This window comes from Pituophis catenifer, unplaced genomic scaffold, assembly GCF_029215685.1.
Source record: "Pituophis catenifer annectens isolate HBS135680 unplaced genomic scaffold, rPitCat1.0.hap2 SCAF_1, whole genome shotgun sequence".
Lineage (NCBI taxonomy): Eukaryota > Metazoa > Chordata > Lepidosauria > Squamata > Colubridae > Pituophis > Pituophis catenifer.
The window spans coordinates 355,161,890-355,184,986 of NW_027256881.1; the positions used below are offsets into that span (position 1 = coordinate 355,161,890).

The 23,097-nt window shown below is 55.7% G+C and overlaps 2 protein-coding genes across 2 annotated transcripts in view; both read right to left on the reverse strand.

The window, feature by feature from the left end:
* GNG7 (G protein subunit gamma 7) overlaps positions 1 to 476 on the reverse strand; it is a 38,329-nt gene extending 37,853 nt beyond the window's left edge. Inside the window, exon 1 of the mRNA XM_070944818.1 lies at positions 413 to 476. The gene's annotated coding sequence lies outside the window, so the exon portion shown is untranslated. The remainder of the gene's footprint in view (positions 1 to 412) is intronic.
* A 4,103-nt stretch (positions 477 to 4,579) lies between these two features.
* DIRAS1 (DIRAS family GTPase 1) lies at positions 4,580 to 17,626 on the reverse strand. Its single transcript, XM_070944824.1, has 2 exons — positions 17,602 to 17,626; positions 4,580 to 7,240 (listed from the first exon to the last, which is right to left on the reverse strand). Exon 2 carries the CDS (start codon positions 7,196 to 7,198, stop codon positions 6,602 to 6,604), a length of 597 nt encoding a protein of 198 aa, XP_070800925.1. The 5' UTR covers positions 7,199 to 7,240; positions 17,602 to 17,626; the 3' UTR covers positions 4,580 to 6,601.
* Between the last annotated feature and the right edge of the window lie 5,471 nt (positions 17,627 to 23,097).

Genomic DNA, 23,097 nt, shown 5'->3' on the forward strand with positions numbered 1-23,097 from the left:
CCCCTCTCTTCTGGGGGCCGAGGCGGGTCTGGAGCTTCGCTTGAGGTGGGGGGATGCCAACCCGGAGGATCTGGGCGGGATTCCGAAGGGAGGGGCCGGGGCGCTCTGCCGGGGAAAGGGGGGACTCGGGGGGCGCCTCGGGGTCAACAAGCCGGGGGAGGTCCAGCCATTCCCGGGGAGGGGCGCAACCCGAGGCGGGGGGACACGAACAGACCTCGGGGTCCCCTACATCGAGGGTCGCCGCGCTGGGCCGGGAGCTGCCCACCCTTCAGCCGGGCGGCGCTGAGAGGCGGCGGGCAGAGAGAAGCGGAGCAGCCCGGCCAGGAGGACCCCCACTCCTCAGGGCCCGGAGACCCCTCCTCCCGGCCCCCACGGCCCAGCAGAGCCCGCCGCAGCCCACGGCCCGCCTCACCGGCTCCTCCGCCGCCGCTCGGCCGCCTCCCGCTCTGCCCGCGACGCAGCCCCGCCGAGGCCGCCGGCCCCGAGCACCTGACCGACAGCTCGCCTGGCCAATCCGCTCCAGCGCCTCCGAGGAGGGCGGACTATCTCCCCCCCACCCCCACGGACCTCGACGGTTCGGCAGGAGGGGCGGGGCGAGGATACAGACGGCCATTTGGTGGCCAAATGGGAGGCTGGGCCCGCACTGGGGGCGGTCCGTGGGAGGGGAGGGGCCTCGGGGAAAGCCAAGTTTGGCCGGAGGGGACGGGGGAATGGAGGAGCCCCTCCCGTTTTGCTACAACAGCCCTGCGAGGTGGGCCCCTCTCGAAGTTCAGCCTCCCAAAAGTTGCCCGCCCCCTCCCCAGTAGGAAAGGGCTCCAGCAGTGATGCCCACCGAGCAGAGATGAGTTTCAGCAGGTTCTAACCAGTTCTGGAGAACCGGTAGCAGAAATGTTGAGTAGTTCGGAGAACCGATAAATACCACCTTTGACTTGCCCCGCCCCAATCTATTCTCTGCCTCCCAAGTCCGAGTTGATGGGGAGGAAATCGAGATTTTACAGCATCTTTCCCCTGGAGTGCTTAAATGCTGGAAGTCCTGCAGATGTTCCTTTGGATCCTATATTGGACAGGGAACTGCTCCAGGTCCTTCTGATCCCAACTCCAGGATGACGGAGGGATCCACAGACATCTAATGCATCCTTGGAGGTTTGCAGCCCAGACCTGGCAGCCAGAATAGGCAGGGAGGGCCAGAGGTTACCCGCAGACCCTGGGAGGTGGGGGAAGTGAAGAGCAAATCCAGCAGAGGGTCCTGCCTGTCCTGGGTAGGAGGTCCTGTTAGACACCTTGGTGCTCCATCAGGCTCGCTGCACCTGGAGCTTCCCTTCCACCTCCAAAGGCTCCGATTCCTAGCAGAGACCCAAGACTATCACACCACTGGCCTCTTCCAACACTGTAGCAGCTCTGGTGCTCAGACTGTGTGTGTGTGTGTGTGTGTGTGTGTGTGTGTAGATGCTTCATAGGGAACCACAATAGATGATCTTGCTTCTTCACTCCATGAGTAGAGACACACACACCCCTTGTCACTTCCTGGGCTGGGTTTTGTCCAGATAAAGAGTTTTGGACCAGGCAAAGCCAATCTGCTCTGTCTGCTGCCCCCCCTTCCCTCAGCCTTAATCAGAGCTCCCACTTACCAAGCATGGATGAGGCCAGGAGCACACAAAGAACACACAATCTCTGCACAGCAGCCGGCTTGCAAGGCTTGGGGTGAAGGGGGCGCCAGGCCAGCTCCACTGATTGGCACTGGGTGGGAGGCCGAGTCCTGCTGGCACTTCATATTCAGAGCAGCTGTGATTTTATCAGGGGAGGGGAAACCAGCCCCCCCTCAAGTAGCTGTGTTTTACTTCCAGCCACCCAAGGAGGGGAGCTGCAGTAAGAAAAGCGTTGGAAAATTTGGGGAGGTGTGGGTGCAAGCCCAGTTTAGCCTTGGAGTCTGGGTGAAGGGCTTGGGACTTAGCCCTCCCCCCTGCAGAAATAAAGGGAGCAGACTTGACCCCCTGGAGGAAAATGGGAAGGAGGCCTTCACTAGAGGAGCCAAGTGTTGTCTGACATATCCTAGTGGTGCCCTGTCCAAGGGCTGATCCAGCTTCCTTCTGGGCATTAATCCCACAACTAAGTGACCGGAGAACTGCCAGCCTTTTGCCTGGCAAGATGCTGCCCGTTTCTTTTCAGGTTGGGCTCATCTGGCAGGGAGGAGCCATCTCTGGAGAGACTGGAGGGATGCCAGGCACCCTCCCCCCAGAACTGATGTCATCCGCTCACACCATCTGCTGAGGGAGGGGCACACGTGTGTGTGTGGTGGGGGGGAGAGTTCCTTCCCCAGCGCCAATGCTCTCTCCTCCTTGCAATTCATTGCACGTCCCCAGGAGCAGCTCATAAACACAGAGAAACCGCTGGTCTCCATGGCGACAGTGGGATGACGCACTTTGGGTCCACCAGATGAGCATCAGAGCCTGGCAGGGCAGAGAAAACCACACCTACGAGGGGGGGGGGGCTGCTGGCCAAGGGTGCTGCTGGGGGGCACCCACCCACCCTTGGAACTTGGGCAGAATACAGATGTGGGGAGCGGTTTGCCAAGGTCACTCGTGTGCCGGAAGAGTGCCCACCTGCCAATCTAGCAGCCTCTGTTTGGGGGCGAGGGTGGGCAGGGGGCAAAGATGCCATCTGAAATGGCCTTATTGGTTAGACAGAAGTGCCCAGGTGTGGCCCAACCCTACTCCCAGCGCCCACCCCCCATCTTCCTCTTCTTGGGAGGGGGCAGTCTTCCTCCACCCCATCTGTCCTTATAGGATGAAGAGCCATCTCCCGCCAGGGCTGCTTATGGGGCCTGAAGTTGAGCCCCGGGACACCCGTCAAGGAAGGGAGAATGGGCCCACATTTGGGGGTGGGTGTCCCTAGTCTGGCGAGCAGTTCCTGCCCCGGGAAGCGCTTGGCCACTTCCCCCACCCGCCCCTTGGCCCTGAAGAATGAGACCAGCCATGGGGAGGCGGGTGGGATAAATCCGTTTTTATTCATTCAAGGAAGACTATTTCTAAATAAAGGCTACATTGTACCGTTCGTTTATCTCCGTTTTATTATTACATTGTTGTTATAATATTGTCGTTTTGTCTCACGTGTCGGTGTGTGCGTTTCTCGTTCGCTTTAAAAAAAACCCTTTGCACAGTAGCTCGAATCGTCATGCTGGCCGCTGAGAGGAAAACTAGTCGGGAGGGTCGTATTTACAAGGCAGGGTCACTCACCCGGCCGGGAAGGTCAGGAGCACCAGGGATGGCCGCCGCCGGGGCTGGAAGAAGATCGCGGCCCCTGCCGGCCCTCGGACCGACCGGCTGGCCTGCCCAGCGGGAGCGGCGGAGGCGTCTCGCAAGTCGGCAGAGGCTCCGCGCGCGCCCGTCCTTCGGTGTAGCAGCAGCAGGCGGAGGGGGAGCGTTCACACGCACTGGGAGGCCGAGGATGGGAGGGGGCGACGGAGGGTACCAGGTTACGGGAGAAGGAACGGCTTCAGCGCGGGTTGCGGCGAATTCTGGCGGCCCACAAGCTGAGAAGCTGCGAGAACGCCCGAGGCTTTCCCCCGGGCCCGAAGGCGCCCCCGGGGCTCGGAGCACGCGCACAGAACGGGGGCAGCTGATCGGGGCACGGGCGTGGAGTTGCCCCCGGGACCGCCGCCGCTGGTCGCTTACTTTCGTCTACCCAGGGCTGCCCCCCTACACCCCCCCACACCCCGTGGCAAATGGGCTCTTCAGCCTAGAGGGGCCGGTTCTCCCCCCCTCGATCCCAACAGCGGCTTCAGCGGCTTCCCCCCTCCCATCAGAAGCCCCCAACAGGACCGGCCAGACGGCTTCGCTAAGGGAACGTGCTAGAGTCCCCGCGTCCGAAGGATCTGCTCTCCACTGCCCGTCCCGACCAAGACCGGCCGCGGCAGACCGGCCCCGCCCCCCCCACGCCTTTGGGGGGTGGGTGGGGTTGGAGCTCGAGCCCAGTCCCGCCAGGCAGCCTAGTGAGCAGGATCCCGGGCGCTTCCTAGTCAGTCTCCTTGGTCCCTGGGGGGCTGCAGGCCTGCACGGCAGAAGCCTCGCTCGGACACTGCGGGTGGGCAGTCCCAGTGGTGCTCCCCAGAGACTGGTCTGAGGCACCTCTGGAGTGGGTGAGGGGCGGCTGGCAGCCAAGGTGGTCCATGGGAGAAGTCCTCAGCAGTGGTTCTGCTTAATCCCTTTGGAAAGAATTAAGATGCACTTAAGGAGCTCCAGTCCTTGACCTGAAGCAGCAGCGTCTGGCAAAGAGCTTCAGATCTTTCCACTCCAAAGGGAGGCCTCACTTGCCCTGCCCAGGCTGGAGTCCAGGGACAGGAGGGTGCTGGGCAGCAGCTGCCATCCATCTCTTTCTGCGCCTCACACAGTGAAGGAGGGAGGGAAGGCAGGCCGTGGGTAGGGGGGGAAACACACAGGGGCCCAAATGCAGGAGAAGAACCCTGGTGAGGGTGGAGGGAGGGCAGGCTACGCCAGAATCCCACAGGCCCCTTTGCCTGCACAGCAAGGCTTTCTGCCCACTCCACTTGCCCTCCCCCTCAACCCCCCCCCCCATGCTTTGAGAGCTTTCCCAAGCCGGTGGGGAAACCACAGCCAGGAGAAAAGCATCCTCCTGCCCTGCGCTGAGCTCGGCCTGCACCATCAGCTGCATGGAGACAAAGCAGAGCCGCCTCCTGCCCTGCTCTTGGGAGTTTTGTCAGCTGGCATAGTGGACAATGCAGAAAATGCCCAGGGTCTCTTGCAATTGCCCCCCCCCCCCAAAGATCTTGCAAAATCTCAGGGCTGTTCACTGCCCTGAGTCCACTAGGAGAAGGGCGGTATACAAATTGAAATAAATAAATAATAAATAAAATCCTTGCAGAGTTTGCAAATAGAGAGCTGGCCTCTGGGTGGGTGAGAGGGAGGACCCCCTGGCCATTGTCCCCTCCCCAACTGTCTTGCCAGCTGCTCTAAGTCACCAGTTGAGGAAGGGGCTGGAGATGAATGCCAAACAAATTAGACTGGCGGAGAGAAACTGATGCAGAGGCAGCCTTCCACCTGCCCACGAGTGCATGCACACACACGCCCCCTGTGCACGAGAAGGCGTTACATGCACACTCGCCCTTTTCATGGCAGTCACTGCCTGTGCACCTCGAGTCCTGGTTTTACAACCGTGAGACACAATTTCTTCCACTGCAATTTTAAAAAAGAAAAGTGAAGCACCATGTTGAAGGGCACCTACAGGGCATAGTTGGAATGAGGAAGGTGCCCTTCTCCGTGCCAGGGACAGAGAAGGAGGCCTCCCTTCCTTGCAGGAAGCCCTCCCTCCTCTGGCCTCAGAGCGAGATGGGCGAGAGGGGGTGCCCATTCAGCCTCTTTTAGCTGTGGGCGGGGGGCTCTTGTGATCCTGCAGGTGGGCAGGAGGAGAAGCTACAGTGCCAGGTGTCCCCTAACCACCCATTTCGTGGCTTCCATCCTTCTCGGTAGATGGGATGTGGTGTCCAGTGTTGGGAGTCTCCAGCAGATGGAGGCTTGGAGGCACACGCTCCCCCCCCCCGGCTCTTTTGCCCAAGGGGACCTGCTTCAGAGCGGTCACCCAGCTCACCACCTCCTCTGTCCCCCATCACGGCCGATGTTGCTCCCGTGTACTGCCCTTTGCCAGCTGTGGCCGGTGGGCTCAGCTGTGGCTCTCCAGCCCATTCAGGGCCGTCCTTTCCCGGCCTTCCTGATCCAGATATATGCTGTGGTGGCCATTTTTGTTGCTTTGTTCCAGAAAAAAACACACCCATAAATTAAAAATAAATAATGATAAGGGTAGGTCACAATAAGCTGCATGTTCACTGTCTGGCATGGCATATGGGGGAGGGAAAGATGGAGGGATGGCCTCCTGGGAGGCGCTGCTTTGCTGGCTCTGGAGCACCAGGGCAGTGAGAGGGGCCTTCTTTGGAGTGGGGAGGGGCTCTCCCTGTGGACCCCTCCATTGGGGCCCTGCACTACTTCAGTGGCCTCCAGCAGGGCCTGGGTGATGAAACCAGGAAAGGCAGGCTGGGGTCTGGCAAGGGTGATGGAGGGAGGTGGGTCTCACTGGTGAGAAGCCAAGCAATCCCCCCCCCCGGTGTTTGTGCAGACCTGGAAGGGTCGCAGTCACCCAAGGGCCCCTCTTGAGCAAATCCAGAGTCTTCTGCAGCTTCAGGCTGATGGGCAGGCTGGACCGCTGGCTCTCCATCATCAGGCCGAAGTCAGTCAGGGCACCTTCGGCCCCTCCCGTCTGGCAGTCTGAGGAATGGTGGGCCAGTGGGCAAATCCCCCTTGAGCAGAAGCAGCTCTTCTTTCCTCTGTTCCCACTGAGGTTTGCTCCAGGGATGGCAGGGGAGGGGGCTCACCACAGTCTGGCTGAGTTGTCAGTTTGCAGGGAGGCCTGAGCCGCCGCCAGCTGAGTCCTCCAGTCCGAGTCCGCTGCTGCTGGGGAGTTGGAGGGGCAGGAGGGGAGGCCGCAGGGTCTGGGGAGCACCAAGAGAGCCGGGCCACAGGAGAGGGAAGGAGGTGGAGGTGACCGGACGGATGGATGGTGAGGGATGGGTGGGTGCCTCCTGCCGGCTGGCCACTCACATGAGGCTGCACTTGCCCTTCAGTTTCTCTGTCCGCTTCTGCTTGCTGGCGCGCTTCCCGTCGATGCTGAGGCTCATGTTGCGGCGCTTCTCCAGGTTGAGCAGCTCCTGGAAGAGCTCCTTGACATTGTAGTTCATCTTGGCCGAGGTCTCCATGAAGGCGCACTGCCACTCCTTGGCCACGGCCTCCCCCTCTGGTGTCTGCACCTCCCGCTGGGTCTCGTCGCACTTGTTGCCCACCAGCATGATGGGGAAGGCCTCCCCGCCACCCTTCAGCTGCACGATCTGCTGGTGGATGGGCCGCAGTTCCTCCAGCGACTGCCGGCTGGTGACCGAGAAGACCAGGATGAAGGCGTGGCCCTTGGAGATGGACAGGCGCTGCATGGCTGGGAACTGGTGGCTGCCGGTGGTGTCAGTGATCTGCAGTGTGCAGACGCTCTTGTCACAGCTGATCACCTGCCGATAGGTGTCCTCGATGGTGGGGATATAGGTGTCCCGGAAGGTGCCCTTGACGAAGCGCAGCACCAGCGAGCTCTTGCCCACACCCCCGGCCCCAAAGACCACCACCCGGTAGTCGTTGCTCTGCTCCGGCATCTTGGATGGGCTGGTGGTGGGGAGGGGTCAGCGGCTGCCCACCTGAGGGGAGGAGGGGGAGAAAGAAGAAGGACCATCAACCCAAGCAGGCAGGCAGAGGCCACCCCCATCCTGCTGACTGCAGAGAAGGGCCCTGAACTACTCAGGCCACAGAAATGCCTCTCTGCCCCCCCCTCCCAGCCGTGATTGAAGCTTCTTCACCCTCCCTCCCACACCCACCCAGCCAGCTTGAGAAGCATCCCTTAAAGGCTTCACTGAGATCCTGCAGGGACTTTGCTGTGGATGATTTGGTCTGCAAATGCGAAAGCTCTGAAGGCCACCACAACCCTGAGGCTCTCCTGGACTCAGAATACTCCCAAGTGCCCTACAAAGCAGGCAGTTTCTCTAGAACTGTGTCTGGTGACCAAACCCGCCTCCCCCTGAGGAAGACAGAGAAAGTTGGGTGGACAAGCCCCTGAGAACATTGAGTGTGGGTGTGAGAGGGGAGGGGAGGGATGAAGGGGAGGGGAAGGGAAGGGAGAGGAGAGGAGGAGAGGAGAGGAGAGGAGAGGAGAGGAGAGAGGAGAGGAGAGGAGAGGAGAGGAGAGGAGAGGAGAGGAGAGGAGAGGAGAGGAGAGGAGAGGAGAGGAGAGGAGAAGAGAAGAGAAGAGAAGAGAAGAGAAGAGAAGAGAAGAGAAGAGAAGAGAAGAGAAGAGAAGAGAAGAGAAGAGAAGAGAAGGGTTTTGAATCAAGACTTGTTCTCTGCCGTTCCAGAATGCAGGACATTAAATCCCCCTCCCCCCTTGCAATTCTTGGACTCAGATATATTATCATTTCCTTTCTCCTGACTTATAAACACATTCAGAGCAAACACATCAACCAGAAAAAAGGGCACCAGCCAGGGTCTGAACAGGAGTGTTTCAGGGCATTGTTGGGGCTGCAGAAGCCGCTTCTCCTGCAGGTTTGATGACAAAGCATTTGTGGAGCAAGAGCAAGACAGCCCCCCCCCCCAGCTGCTGAAAGGCTGATAATAAATGAGCAAACTCAGACAGAGCAGCTGGGCTCTGGGGCCCTCACCAGCCCCCAAGATCCCTGCAGCACCAGGTCTGGGCTTGGGGGGGGGGACATGGTGCATTCTCTGAGGGATGCCCGGTCCAGAAAGATCAACTCCAAGGGCCCCAGAACAGGGAACAGGAGGGGGGGAGGAAATCCTCTCCATCTTTCAAGTCTGCAACAACTGTCCTCCCCCACACCTGCCCTTGGGACAGGCACTGCCCACCCACACCTGGCAGCAAGAAGGGCCCAGCCCAGCCCAGCCATTTCTCTTTCTCTTGTAGGAAGTCTAATATTTTTTTCCCCTTTGGTGGAAAGGGACGGGGGGGGGGGGGGGGCTGTCACCCAGACACAGAGTCAATTTCTCTGAAATGTTTCTTCTGGATTGCATCAGTGCCCGTTTTGAGGGGAAGGGCTCTGTCTTGTCAAGACATGTCCTTGAGAAGAGGCCCCTTCCAGTCACTTGGCTGGGCCTTCTCATCCCTTGGCCAAGGGCTCCCCACCCTCAGGATTCGACCCAGACCCACTTCGCTCCCTTCGGGATTCCTAAAGCACTTGGGAGGGAGAGGAGAATCAAACGGAAGTGTTTGAAGGGAGCTTGAGGCCATCTAGCCCAACCCTTTGCCCAACGTAAGAATCCACCATAATTGGCTCTCAGACAGAACATCCTCGGGCCTCTGGTTAAGGCCTTGCGCAAGGTGGGGAGAGGGGGGGGTCAACTCCCGGGAAAGCCCGTTTCCAAGATCCAGCTGAAATTTGTTCAACCTCCTGGTTTCTTGCAACAATTCTGCCTCCAGGTTCTTGAAGACAGCAAGTCAATTGTATCCCTTCTCCAGGCTCAGCCTTCCGAAGTGCCTCCAGCCGTTCCCAGGGAGATTTTGGCTCCAGGCCTGGAAATGGGCACTTGCCTTTTCTGTAGCCAAGCCCTGCTGTTGGCTCACATTTAGCTGGTGACCCACCAGCTGTCCACTGGGATGGTTCACCCTTCCTGGACTCGCGCCTCAGTTTTTTTCCCATCAATATCGGACTTTGCAGCCTCTGTTTGCTGATCCCTGCCCTTTGGAGGAGATGGAGGCAACTCCTCTACGGACATCATCCCGTGCTGGCATCCACATTCCTGAGGCCTTCCTAATGATCCTGGTATGGCCTTGGCCCTTTTCACGGCTCTCACCTTCAACCTGAGATCTTTGAGCTTCAGGCAGCTCAGACCCCATCTTATCAGATGCAACACTGAGGGCTTTTTCCCAACATGCATCAATTACTCACTTAAAGGAGGAGCCCCACCAGGATCCTGGTGATGGCAAACGCTTCTTCCCCCTCCCCCACTGCCAAGGGTCTCTGTCCAAGGCTTGTAGAAATCCAGTTGCTTGAAATGTGGAAAGGATGCTCGGCCCTGCAGGGAGACTCCCAGGATTCCCCTTGGTGGGATCCATCCAGATGTTCCCCCAGAGGCTTGATCCTCCTCAGGTGGATGGAACAACTCTCTTTCGGAGCTTTCTCAGCAGGAAGGTTCAGTTGAGCCACCTGGAAGTAACTGGAGCTCCAGCGACCCTGCTGGCACTTTTTTCCTGTATTTTTCTGGAAAGTCAGGCATTTGATTCCTTCAAGAACTTTTGGGTGGACAACCTCAAGATCTTGTACTTTGTTCTTCTACGGCTTCATTTGACTTCTAAACCACCCATTATAAAGTCCCACAATGCTTTTCCCTCCCCCCCCTCTCCTGTCCCTGTCACCTGTTGCCATTTCAGGGGAGGCGGAAGATGGGCTCTGGTCCAGCCCCTTTGCCTTTCAGAGGCCTGCAGAGTCCTGGGTCCTCCCCAGGCATTGGGGCAGGAGGACTTTGAAGCAGGCCGGGATTATAGTTCTGACTATTGGACTGCTTTAGCAGGATAGTTTCGTGTTTTATTACCGTTTATGACTGATCCTTTTTTAATGTTTTGTTGTTTTCATTGTGTGTTGCCCTGAGTTGCTTCTGAGAGGCCGACCATGTTAATTGTGCAGCTCCACAGCTGAAAAGAGCGAGGAAAGTCCACAAAAACAAGGAGAGGCAGAATTAAACTTCAGGGGTAGGAGCTGCTGCTGCTTCGTGGGAGATGCAATCATTTCTGTGGCTTCTAAATTACAGCCACCCAAGTGGCCTGTGGGAGACTTAAGCCACGGAGGGAGCTGGGGATGGCTTGGTGAGCTGGGAGTGGCCAGGAAATCCTCCAGGTCTTGTGTGAGCTCTCTGGGCCTCTGATGGCAGCGCATCTTCCCTTCTGTCAGATCTGCTGGTTCCCCAGGTGAAGCGTCTCTGAAGGCTGATCCCAGCGTGAGAGAACCCTGGTACTGTTATGCTCATTTGTGGGGGGCTACAGGTGAATTAGTGAGGTTACAGCAATCTTGCAGAGCAGTCCAGCCATGTGGTCGTTGACTTTCCTTTAGGGAAAAGTACTGAGGAAGGAGTTGAAGTTGGCCATCATTTATTAAGCCCCAGATGGGCCCATAACACAGGCAAATGCAATCCCAGCGAAGCTCCAGCAATCGCTGCCTGTTCTCCTGCTGTTCCCTGGGTACAAAGGCCTCGGGGTCAAGGCACACCAAACTGGCCACAGCCAGTTCAGGAGCAACCCTGAAGCAGCACAATATGGGGAAGACTGTCAACAACCAAAACAGATCTGGACAAGTTAGAAACCGCTTACAAATAATGACACTTAGCAGACAAATGCAGTAGTTTTGATTGTGGACAGAGAAATCAGATAGCCGAATACCGGATGGGATTCCTAATTTGGGAATAATAATGGCAAAGAGATCACTGAATAGGAGCTGATTGCAAGCTAAAAGGAGCTGGCAGTGATGTGGCTGCCAAAAAACCGCACAGGCAATTTTACCTTACATCAATGAAAGAGTAATTTCCAAACAACAAGCCGTCATTGTCTTGCAGGATCCAGAGAAAAGTGCCAAAGATGAACCTGGACTAAAAGCCACGTTCTGGGAGTAGAGAGCACGGAGCTGCAAGGGTTTCCCAGGGCTGGAGAAAAGCAGCTCATTTCAGACCCCTCAGCCCAGGCCAAGAGCCCCCTGGCTGGAGGGGAGAATCTGGGCTCCAAACCACCGAGACTTGGAGGGAAGGACTGAAAAATGTTGCCGGCCATAACAGCTGTTTGGCAGGGGAACCAGTGACCAGACATGCGCCAGGTGGCTTTCATCTGAATTCTGTCACTGAGCAGAGGGTTGATCTGGATGTCCCCAAGCTGCCCTTCCAACTCTTTAGTTTTCCCATTCAAGGCTAAATACCTGACTGTCTCAGGAACATTTGCAGGAATGATGTCTGACTTTCGCCTGGGAGGGACAAAATTGTGTGGAAAAGAATTTCCTCCTGGGAGGGTTTCACCTCCTCCCCTAAATGGCAGCCGTCATTTGTGTCCGATTGTCCTCCACCCCGGTTCAGAAAGCTGTCTGGTGGGACAGCTGGACAAAGGTCAGGGTCACATGGCTAGTCGAGCCCCCTCCCGGGGCCGGCCCCCAGCAGCCTGCCCACGGATAAGCGGGAGGCAGGCTGGCTTTGCGGCGGCGGGGCGGGGGGGGGTGGATCAGCGGTTCTATTTCTAGCTCCAGTTGAAGCGGTCCGTGGCCTGTTGGCTCCCCAGCGAGGCTGCTCCGGGGAGCTGGTGCAGAGTAGGGAGGCTTGAAGCTGGCCTCTCTCCGAAGCCGCTTCCCCGCTGGCCTCTCTCCGAAGCCGCTTCCCCGCTGGCCTTGTCCCAGCGCCCCCTCCTGCCCGCGGCGGTCCTTGCAGCCCAGCGGGAAGTAGCCTCGGAGAAAGAGCTGTCTTTGCGGCGGCCGAGACGTGTGACAGGGCGTCCTTCCGAGCGGGTCATCGCGCTGTGACGACGGTCGCCACAGGCAAGACGAAGAAGCACCGGAGACCCTGGCGAGCCCTGCTCGAGAACAAGGCAGACCAGGGGCTCCAGATGAGACGGGGGGGGGAGCAACCGGCCCGGCTGGGCGAGGCCCGGCTGTCCCCAAAACCGTCAGCCAATGGTGGCCGACGCACCGATCCCCCCCGCCCAGAAATGTCCGCGGCAAACCCCACGACCCCTGCCCTCCGGGGCAAAGCCGAGCATTGTTGCCCGGGCCAGAGTGACGCACGCCCGTCGCCTCCAGCCCTCGCCGTGTCCAGGGTCTTTCCCCCGCGAGGGCGCCCCCTGCCCTCGCCGCCTCCCCAGCGGGCCACCGCCAAGTTCGCGCCTGCCGCTCGAAAGTGGCCAGCAGCAGGGAAGGCAGCGGCGTCTGGAACAAAGGTGGCGCCGGGCTCCCACCCGGCAACGGGGAAAAGAGGGCCTGACCGTGACCGCACGGCATCGGCCTCCAACCGCCGCCAGACGATTTTTCCCTCACCTCCCTTCTTGCCGAGCGTCCCGCACCGCACTAGGGATTTGGCCCGTCAAACTGACCGCATCCCTGCTCAACTACTGTCTCTCTGCTCTTGTCCACGACAGTGAACTGGAAGATACCCCCCACCTTTGATTGCGAGACCCCCTGCCTTGACCCTTCAAATCCCTGCCCCCCCCATTAAAACTCCCTGTCTCAGAAGCAGTCCCACCTGGGCCCACTCCTGCAGCCTCTGATCATTGGCCTGACCCACCACAGAACCTGGGGGAGGGGGAGGGGAGTCTCTGTAGGGGAAGCTCACAGGAATCTTTGGTATCCTGAAGCAGGGCAGGCCCCTCCCTGCTTGCCCATCTGAGGAGCCCTGTCAAGCCCCAGGGCATGGGGTGTGTGTGTGGAGAGTCTTGCTGGAGTAGTGCCCGGAGTGATGATGGCAGAGGCCTTTGCCTTTCTGGTGGCCGAAGGCTCCCCAGTGGAAGCCTATGATAGCAGCAACCTCCAGAGTGCATGGTGAGGAGAGGAAGAGGCAGGCTGCCCTGGCAGGGCCTGTCACATCCCCAGGAAGGGGCCCTTCTGGAGAGCAGGCGGAGGTGGGGGGGTTCTTGGCTTGCTGGTCCAGGGCTGCTGATGGAGGTCAGAAAATGGATGGGCAACAAACCCTTCTCTCCAGCTGGGGAAGATCAAGCATTTGCTTGGTCAACTGGCACTGCCCCTACCTGCCCACCTGCTCAACTGGAACCCAGTTGCCAGCTCCTCAGCAAGCAAGGGGAGACCAAGTACTTTCCCTCCAGAAAAAGTCTGTTGCCTCTTTTGGGGTAACTCATTGCATCCACCAAACTGATCCAGAAACTAATGCTGAAGGGAGGCTCCTGAGGCCGTGGAGATTACCTAGACCCAGCTGGCCCAGGGACTCCTAAGAGTTTTCTTACATTGCCAGAATAATGCCATTTTCCTGGAGACTTTCAAAAGCTGCAGCTCAGATCTCCCCTGAACCCCCAGAAGCCCTAGGGAGCCGCTGCTATTGGGAGAGGGCCATTCAAGCCCCCCAGATTATCTGATTGGTCAGGAAAAAGAGGCCTGATAGGCAGGACTGGTCTGGCCAAGTCTGTCCCACGGCCTTCTCAAAGTTTGGGCCTAAAAAATGGTGAGAAAGAACTTGTGGAGGGAAAGACGGGAAAGGACGGTTAAGAGAGAACAAAGCTTTAGCTGCACCCTGAAAGGAGGAGGAAGAGGCTGAGGAAAGACCCCAAACTCCCCAGCTGTAGAGTGGAGGAACTGGACTTTTGGACTTGTGGGATTCAGTTTAATTTAATTTAATTTATCACATTTCTATGCCACCCAACTCCCAAGGGACTCTGGGTGTCTTACAGCAAAAATAATGTGAACAATGAACATAGAAAAATGATTAAAAACATTATAAAAACATTAAAAGCCCATGCACATCATTCATGGCTGGATCTTGCAAGATTGCAACAGCGAGATCAACGGCCCCAAGCCTGCCGGAAAAGCCAGGTCTTAACCGCTTTCTGGAAGGCCAATAGGGTGGGGGTAGTCCAGATCTCAGGAGGTAACTGGTTCCAGAGAGCTGGGGCAGCCACAGAGAAGGCCCTCCCCTGCAGGCCCGGCAGCCGGCATTGTTTAGCTGACGGGACCCGGAGGAGACCAACTCTGTGGGATCTTACCGGTCGCTGGGAGCGGTTTTGAAGATAGCCTGGCCCTGAGCCATGTAGGCCTTTAAAGGTAATAACCAACACCTTGAATTGTGCCCGGAGACCAATAGGGAGCCAGTGCAGCTCACGGAGAATTGGTGTAATGCGGGTGTATCTAGGTGCACCCACGACAGCTCGCACAGCTGCATTCTGGACCAACTGTAGTCTCCGAACACTCTTCAGGGGTAGCCCCATGTAGAGCGTGTTGCAATAATCTAACCGTGAGGTGACAAGGGCATGAGTGACTGAGGAGACCTGTTGACTCCCATCCAGACCCTCACAGCCTCCAGGTACCAGCACATCACATCTACCGCTTCATTGAACTGATGCGGGGTGGAGATATACACAGTTAATGCAGCTTTACAAGAAAGTAGCATTCACTTAGTTGGTCGTATTTCCTCTCTGGTCTGAGAGCCTCTTGCGTCCCTTTGGCCTCAGGCCCTGAGCACAGGAGCTGCTGCCTACCCATGTTGCCGTGGGCAAGTGATCCTGGTGTAAGAATCCAAGACCGAATCAACTTGTGCTCTCTGAACTGCTCCCTGATTAATTTTGCAGTGGTCCCAGATGGAGTTACTACATCCTGGCTTAAGAGGAGCTTCCCCAGCCCCTGGTCCTTCAGGGGAGGCCTTCCTCTTCAGGACAAATGGGCAGGAAAATTATTGGTTTGTTTATCGGTTTATTTATTTATTTAATTTATTTGTTTGATTCATTGAATTCCTTAACCGCCTATCTTTCCCATAAAGGGGCTCTAAGGGGTGCTAGGGAAGCCCATGTCAACCTGATGGTCCGCTCAACAAGGATGTTGTGGGGAAACCCAGAAGAATGCCAAATGTTCACAGACCATGGTTAGTGGAGGAATTTCCACAGTATCGTCAAAGTCTCCTCGCTAGCGGTGGAAAATGGGGATTCAGCCATGGCAACCAAACAGAATCCCCCTCCCACTACACACACACAAATGCACACAAACACAGCTTGAACCCGTCTCCTTCCAGAGTCCCTCGGGGAGTTAGGGGGAAACTCGATTGTCCCTTGTTGGAACCAGATGGCTGTGAGATGTTGAGGTGTTGCTCCTTCCTTGGCAAATGCCCCAGCGGACATCCCCCCTCCAAGACCTCCTCAGGCTTTAGGCTGGCATTAGGCCACAGTGCCCTCACTTCTTGCAAGCTCGACAAAGTCCTCCTTTCTGTCTTAGCCTTGGATGGGACTCAAGCCACGTGACCCGTTCAGCCGTCATGGGTTGGCTGGCCGAGGGTTTCAGCTGCCTGTTAATTCAGGGGAGTCGTAGGTAGATAGGAGGCACCTGCCGGGTGGAAGCCGATATTTTCCAGAGAGGTTCTGTTGTGTAACTAAGGGCTCCCTTAGGAATTTCCCTCTTCTCAGCAAGGCCCAGCCTCCTTGGGAGCAGGGCTGGGGTGCAGTGGGAGCCCGGAAGTGGGGAGAAGAACCTCTGGAGGCTGCAGTGTGCTGTGGGGGCAGAAGCACACTGCAGCCCACACAAGCATCTGACCCCGATTGATCTCCTATTCAGCTGTTGCTACCCAAAGAAGAATCTGCTCTCACCAGCCAAAAGCACCGGTGTGTGTGTGTGTGTGTGTGTGTGTGTGTGTGTGTGTGTGTGTTATGGGCACCCTGAAACTCCAGGAGCAAGACAGAAGCAGCTGGACCCCAGAAGGCCAAAATGGAAGGAGTGTGAAGAGAGCCAGGTGGCCTCTGGGATAAAGGGTTTCTCTAGCCATATCCAAGCAATGGCACCTGGCAGCCTTTGTTGGCAAGGAGGCCCTGGAGCCCACCAGGCCTGGCACTGGCTTCCTCCGGTCACTCTCTAGAGCCAGTCAGGTTTTCACCCCATCATCACCACTTGGGACTCAGGAAGGAGGGCAATGAGCCAAAGGGAGGGTTTGGGGGTAATGGGGGGAGATGCACCCTCAAACTCCTTTCTCTGTGGGGCTTCCAGTTTCCAAACTCTGGGGCCCTCTCAGCTTTCTCAAAAGGCGAGTGGGGAGAACTCTGGTTGACAGATTAAATAAAGTGGGGGGGGGGAGGTGACAGGAGGAAGACGTGGATGATTTCACAGTCTTGTTTTTTATTTTATGTTTATTGTTTTAATTGCTTTTCTTTTTGAAAGTAGGTTTATTGAGCACCACACAGTCCCTTGATGTGAGAGGGGTGGTGATATAAAATTGACAAATAAACAATTGAGGAAGAACTTTGGGATCCAGCCCACAATGCCAAGCACTCCATCTATGTCCCCCCCCCCCCGCAGATGGTCTCCAAGCATCAGGGGGTGGGGGATGGGCCACCACCAGGAGCTCCCCAGACACAGCTCAGAGAGTTCTTGGAGGAGAAGAAGGGGGAGGGAGACCACCTCACCTTACCTTCTCTTGATACCAAGGGCGAGGGGAGCAGACTGGGGAAAAAGCAGGCATAGATAGGTAGGCTGAGGATGGGCATAACAGGCAGGGTGGGGACCTGAGTGGCAAGGCTGGGAGTGAATTCTGGCAGTTCTAGTCCCAGCCCAGCGGAGTGGGGGGTGGGGGACACGGTGTGGGAGTGAGTAGGCAAAACGCCTCCTCCTCCTCCTCTGCCGCCCAGCGGGTCACAGAGGGCGACGTCCCGCAATGTGGAACTCAATTGGTTCCCCCCCTCCCCCAGCAGATCCCGGACTCCGAGCTGGCAGAAAGGCAGCAAGATCGCGCCAGGGGCCGCGCCGCCTCCCTCCGGTGGGACTCTACCACGGAGCCACTGACGCAGGCCGGGCCCTACCTGGTGGCCGGTGAGGAGGCGGCGACGGCAGCAACAAGGTGGCGGAGAGGCGCTACTTCTCAGGCGGCTGGCGGAGCAGAGAGTCGCGGCTCGGCCGGCAAAGTGCAGCGCGCAAGGAGCGGCGGGGGCTCCGCGGCAGGAGCATCCAGGAGCCCCGCGCCTTTCCGCCCGCTTGCAACCTTCCCCCGGGAACTCGGGGACGGAGTGCGGGGCAGGGAAGGCGGCGGCTTTCCCGGGACTCAAGAAAGCCCTGTCCGCCCCTGCTCCGCTCTTCCTTCCCAGCGCTCCGCTAAGTCAGGCCGGCCGCTGCGCTGGGTGCGGGGAGGGGAGGGGGGAGCCGAGGAGAAAGCGGTGGGCCCGCCCGGGGGGTCCAGCAGTGCCACTGCCGCTGCAGTTCCCGGCCTGGAAGGTCCCGAGCGCTGTCGCCCCCCCCCCCGGTCGCAGCGGAGGATCTGCGGTCCCTCGGGGGGTCCCGACACAAAACCTCACCGCATCGCAGCCCTCTCCCCGCCGCGCCTTCCCGGGTCTTACCTGGCGCGGGAAGGGACTCAGCCTGCCCTGGAAGCGCGGAGTCGACCGGGACGACAAGCAGCCATCCGGGGACCGCGCTCCGTGCGGGCGCGGGAGGAGGGTCGCGGCGGCGGCTGTTGCTGCGGCGGCGATAGCAGAGATGCTGCTGCTGCGTCGGGGAGGGGGGAGAGGAGGGGTGCGCGTCACGTGTGAACGTCGCTGCCACACGGCAGAACGGGGAGGCGCTTGCTGGCGTGGCCGCGGCTCCTGCAGCGCTCCCTCGGCTAGCGAGTCCGCCGCGGTCCCGCCGCCTCCGCTCCTCGGAGGGGCTTTCCCGGCCTGCTCTTGCGGCTCCACGCTGCGGCGGCGCGCTTGAGAGCGAGGCGCGGCCGGGGCTCCTCGCCAGGCTTGGGCGAGATGTGGAGCAGCGGCCGTTGAGCGGACAAGCGCCTCCCGCCTCCCTCGCCCAAAGCCCCTCCGGACCCGGCGAAGAGCGGCCCGGGCAGAATTGGCTGGAACCCCCAGCCGCCCGACCGTTTTAGCCAGCAATTGAAGACCCCGCCCCTCGCCGGCCTCCTCCGCCTTAGCCTGGCCAGAGTGGGGCCCTCAGCCCTTAAGAAAGGCAGCGCCTGCCTTGCAGAAAAAGGAGACTTTCCGAGGACAGCGACCAGGCGCCCTGGATGCCCGCAGAGAGCAGAAGGGGGCCGGAAGGGAGCAACCTCTCCCCGCCGAAGCCTGGAGAAGCTTTGCCTGCCTTTTTCGTCTCTCCCCAGCAGAGATCAGCTCCAAACTGGCAAGCCCTGCCTTTGCCCCAGATGCCAAGACTTGTGGCCCAAATCCGCAAGATTTATTAGTTATTTATTAGTTCAATTTATATGCCACCCTCCTCCGAAGACTCAGGGCGGCTTACAATGCACTTATAGCAATAGCTGTCATTCTTTTTGTATATACCTACTTATTAGGGCTTTTGCCCCCCCTCATATGCGATGTTTCTACAAAGTCAGCTTATTGCCCCCACAATCCAGGTCCTCATTTTACCTACCTCGGAAGGATGGAAGGCTGAGTCAACCTTGAGCCTGGTGAGATTTGAACTCGCACTAATTGCAGGCAGCTGGCAGCTAAGTGCTACATAACAGCACTTAGTCCACCAAGGCTCTTAGATGCCCCCAAACCCGGATTCCAGAGAGGCAGGGCCACCTGAGATCCTACTGCTGGCATCTGATGGAAAGGGGGAACTATTGACCCACAAGTACTGATCAACCTTTAAAATCGGCCAGGCCACCAATTCTGCTTGTTGAAGAATCTGTAAGGAAACCAGGAAGTGATACCCAGGACAGAACTCTGCACAATGGGATGGTGTGGAATTGGAAAATTGGTGTGTGTGTGTGTGTCCATGCGATCCCCTTATTTATAAAAGTAAGGCTCAGAATGAACTAGCCACCAATGTCAAAAATTATAATAAGGTTTCAACATGTAACAAGAAAAAAGTCAAGGAAATAATTGGTCCACTAATGGGAGAAGATAGCAAGGAAGTGATGAGCAGCAGGGAGAAACCAGAGCTACTTAATTCATTCTTTGCATCTGTCTTCACACAAAAGGAATAAAAACATTCCAAACTACCAAAAACAAAACCATAAGACAGAATAGGGATGCAAATTAAAATAGGCTAGAAAATGGTAAGAGAACACCTGTTCTCCCTAGGCGAGTTCAAATCACCAGGACCAGATGGATTACATGCCAGAGGTCTGAAGGGACTGTCACTGAGAGATGTGGAGCCTGGGGACGGGAAAAGAGCTGATGTGCTTCCCATCTTTAAAAAAGGAGAAAAAATGGATCCAGGAAACTACAGTCCAATGCCCTGGAAGATCCTGGAAATCAGGCAACAGATTTGCGAACACCTAGAAGCAAGCAAAGTTTCAACCAGAAGCCAACATGGGTTTGTCAAAAGGAGATCATGCCAAACCAATCTTATTTCATGACAAAATGACTAAATTAGTGGACCAGCAAAATGCTGTGGATATAGTATACTTAGATTTCAACAAGGCATTTGACAAAATAGACCACAACCTACTTTTTTTTCAGATTCAGATTAACAGAGTTGAAAGAGACCTTATAGATCATCTATAACACCACCACCACCGCTCAAGCAGGAGACCCTATACCATTTCTGACAAATGGCAGCCCAGTCTTCTCTTGAAAGTCTCTAGTGATGAAGCTCCCACAGCTTCCGAAGGCAACTTCTGTTCCATTAGCTGATTGTTCTGTCAGAAAGTTCTTCCTCATTTCTAGATTGAATCTCTCCTTGATCAGTTTCTATCCATTATTCCTTGTCTGGCCTTCAAGTGCTTTGGAAAATAGCTTGACCCCCTCCTCTCTGTGGCAGCCTCTCAAATATTGGAAGACTGCTATCATGTCTCCCCTGGTCCTTCTCTTCACTAGACTAGCCAGGCCCAGTTCCTGCAACCGTTCATCGTATGTTTTAGTCTCCAGTCCCCTCATCATCCTGGTTGCTCTTCTCTGCACTCTTTCTAGAATCTCAACCTCTTTTTTATAATGTGGTGACCAAAACTGGATGTAGTAGTCTAGGTGTGGTCTTACTAGCAGTGGTGAAATGTAAAATTTATTACTATCGGTTCTGTGAGCATGGCTTGGGGTGGTGGTGGTGGTAATGTGACTGGGTGGGCGTGGCCAACTTTTTTTTTCTCTTAAAAGCATTTTTTCTACAACCTTAAGAGGTTGCAGAAAAAAATGCTTTTAAAAGCCTCTGATGATCAGGCAACTCAGCTGGGATTGTCAGAGGCTTTTAAAAGCATTTTTTTTAAAGCCTCTGATGATCCCAACTGAACTGCACAATCATCAGAAGCTTTTTATTTTATTTTAAAAAAATTTTCAGCCGAAGAGGTTGTAGAAAAAATGCTTCAGAAAGTAAACCAAAAGCCTCTGATGATCGTGCAGCTCAGCTGGACATGGGGGGGAGGCAGGGATTTTTGCTACCGGTTCTCCGAACCACCTGCCACCATCGCTACCAGATCAGGCAATCCAATCCGAACCAGGAGCATTTCACCCCTGCTTTATAGAGTGATATTAGTACCTCCCTTGATCTTGATTGTATCCCTTTGTTAATGCAATTTAGGATTGCATTGGCTTTTTTGGCTGCCACTGAACACTGTTAGTTTATATTTAGCTGGTTGTCCTCTAAGACTCCAAGATCCCTCTCACAGTCACTGCTATTAAGTCTGGTTTCACCCAGTCTATGTGTGCTTTTGATTTTTCTTGCCTAAGTGTAGGCAAGACTTTACTTTTCTCTACATTGAATTTCTGTTTGTTAAATAGGGCCCAGTGTTCAAGTCTGTCGAGATCCATCTGGATCTTAAGTCTATCTTCTTGGGTGTCAGCTATTCCTGCCAGCTTAGTATCATCTGCAAATTTGGTAAGTTCCCCTTCTATTCCCTCATCTAAGTCGTTTATGAAGATATTGAAGAGTACTGGGCCTAAGATGGAACCTTGTGGCACCCCACTGCTTACTTCTCTCCATGTAGATTTAGATCCATAAAGGACTACTCATTGAGTATGGTTACTCATTGGTCTGTAGTTTCCTGGATCTGTTTTTTTCCCCCTTTTTTGAAGATGGGAACCACATCAGCTCTTTTCCAGACCAGTATTTCTTAGTAAATTAGAAAAATGTGGGTTAGACAACAACACCACCAGATGGATTTGTGACTGGCTGACCAACCTTATTCAATGAGTAGTCCTCAATGCAACTACATCTACATGCAAGCATGTAATGGCAGATCCCAAACGTCTATCTTAGGCCCAGGACTCTTCAATATCTTCATAAGCGATTTAGAGGAAAAGAAGGGTAACTCATCAAATTTGCAGATGACTCCAAGCTATGCTCACGATCCAGAGGATCTTGAGAGACTTGAACTTATTTAGTAAAATGAAAATCAATAAAGGTTTAATACATATGCAAGAAAAACCAAATGTACAGGTATAGAAGAGGTGCCTATGGAGATTCTCTGTCATCCAGGTCATGGTTGTCCCAAAGCTCTGAAGAAGCTTCTTGGATGACAAGCAAAACTACTTCAAAGGAAAAGCAGAAAGTCCAGTCGCCTTTTGAAAAAGCAACTTTGGGATATAGAATAGGTGGGTACCTAGCTCAATAGTAGTCATGGTGGGAAGGGTCCTGGAGTCCTACTGCACAATTAGTTAAATATGAGCCAGCTGTGTATAGCAGCCGCCAAAAAAGCCAATGCAATCCTAGGCTGCATTAATAGAGGAATAGAATCAAGATCACCTGAAGTTTCAGTATCACTTTACAATATCTTGGTAAGACCATACTTATTGCATCCAGTTTTGGTCACCACAAAATATCTTGAGACTCCCCTCTTGGAAGTGGCTGATGCCTGGGCAGCTGTCTGCCTGCCGCAGGCTCTTTCGTCGTGCGAGGCTTCTTCTGGGACAGACAAACCAAGAGGGATGCCAGGAGAGCTGGAAAGATGATTTGATGCCAATCTCCCCATGTTTGGTTTCACCCCCAACCCGATTAGCAGAGACCTGCTTCCTTCACTGGGTGGGCTCAGATCTCCCCTGTTGACCCCCTTCCTTCCTTTCTCATCCCTGCCCCCACCCCAGGTCTCTTTAACTGACGGCCAGAGCCCTCCCATCCCCCCACGGTCTCAGTGCAGAGGGTTTCGTTCTGTTGCCCACTTTACAACTCCCCTCCCCACTGACTTGTTTACAGCTCCACTTGTGGATGAGATTCACAGCCGTGTGCCTGGAGGGGTCCCTGGTGGAGCAAAAGCCTGCCCATAGCATAACACCAGCTGTTTGCAATTACTGTAAGTTCAAATCTCACCAGGCTCAAGGTTGGCTCAGCCTTCCATCCTTTCTAAGGTAGGTAAATTGAGGACCCAGTTTGTGGGGGCAATAAGCTGACTTTGTATAAATATACAAAAGTATGAAGGCTATTGCTTAACGCATTGTAAGCCGCCCTGAGTCTCCGGAGAAGGGCGGCATATAAATCAAATTAAAAAAAAATAGCTCTAAGAATTTGAGATGTCCTTCCCTTCCCTCCTCTCCCTCCCCCCTTACTCTTTGCAGCCCCTTAAACTGCTTCAAGGACAAATGGCAACCTATGCAGCTCTGGACGCATCTCACAGCACGTCCCATCTCCACTTGCACCCCGTATTCTAGACCAGCTAGAGCAGGCACGTAAAACTGGCGGCCCGCTGGCTGAATACAGGCCATGCAGGCCACACCCATCCCAGCTCTGTGAGGGCAAAAAACATTCCAATGCGATCCGGTTTGACACCCCTGAGCTATAGTGGTATTCCAAGTGGTCTTCAAGGGCAGCCCCAAATACAGCACCCTACAATAGTCAAGTTGTGGGTTGCCCATCGTACGACTGTGCGGAGGGCCTCCTGACACAGAAAGGGGCACCACTGGTATGTGTGTTGGAGCCGTGCAAAGACCTTCTTGGCCGCAGCTGCCACCGGTGACCCCCAGATCACAGCA

Bases quoted from the DNA above. Each gene is read 5' to 3' on its own strand.
- DIRAS1 (XM_070944824.1), bottom strand. From the start codon at position 7,198: ATGCCGGAGCAGAGCAACGACTACCGGGTGGTGGTCTTTGGGGCCGGG.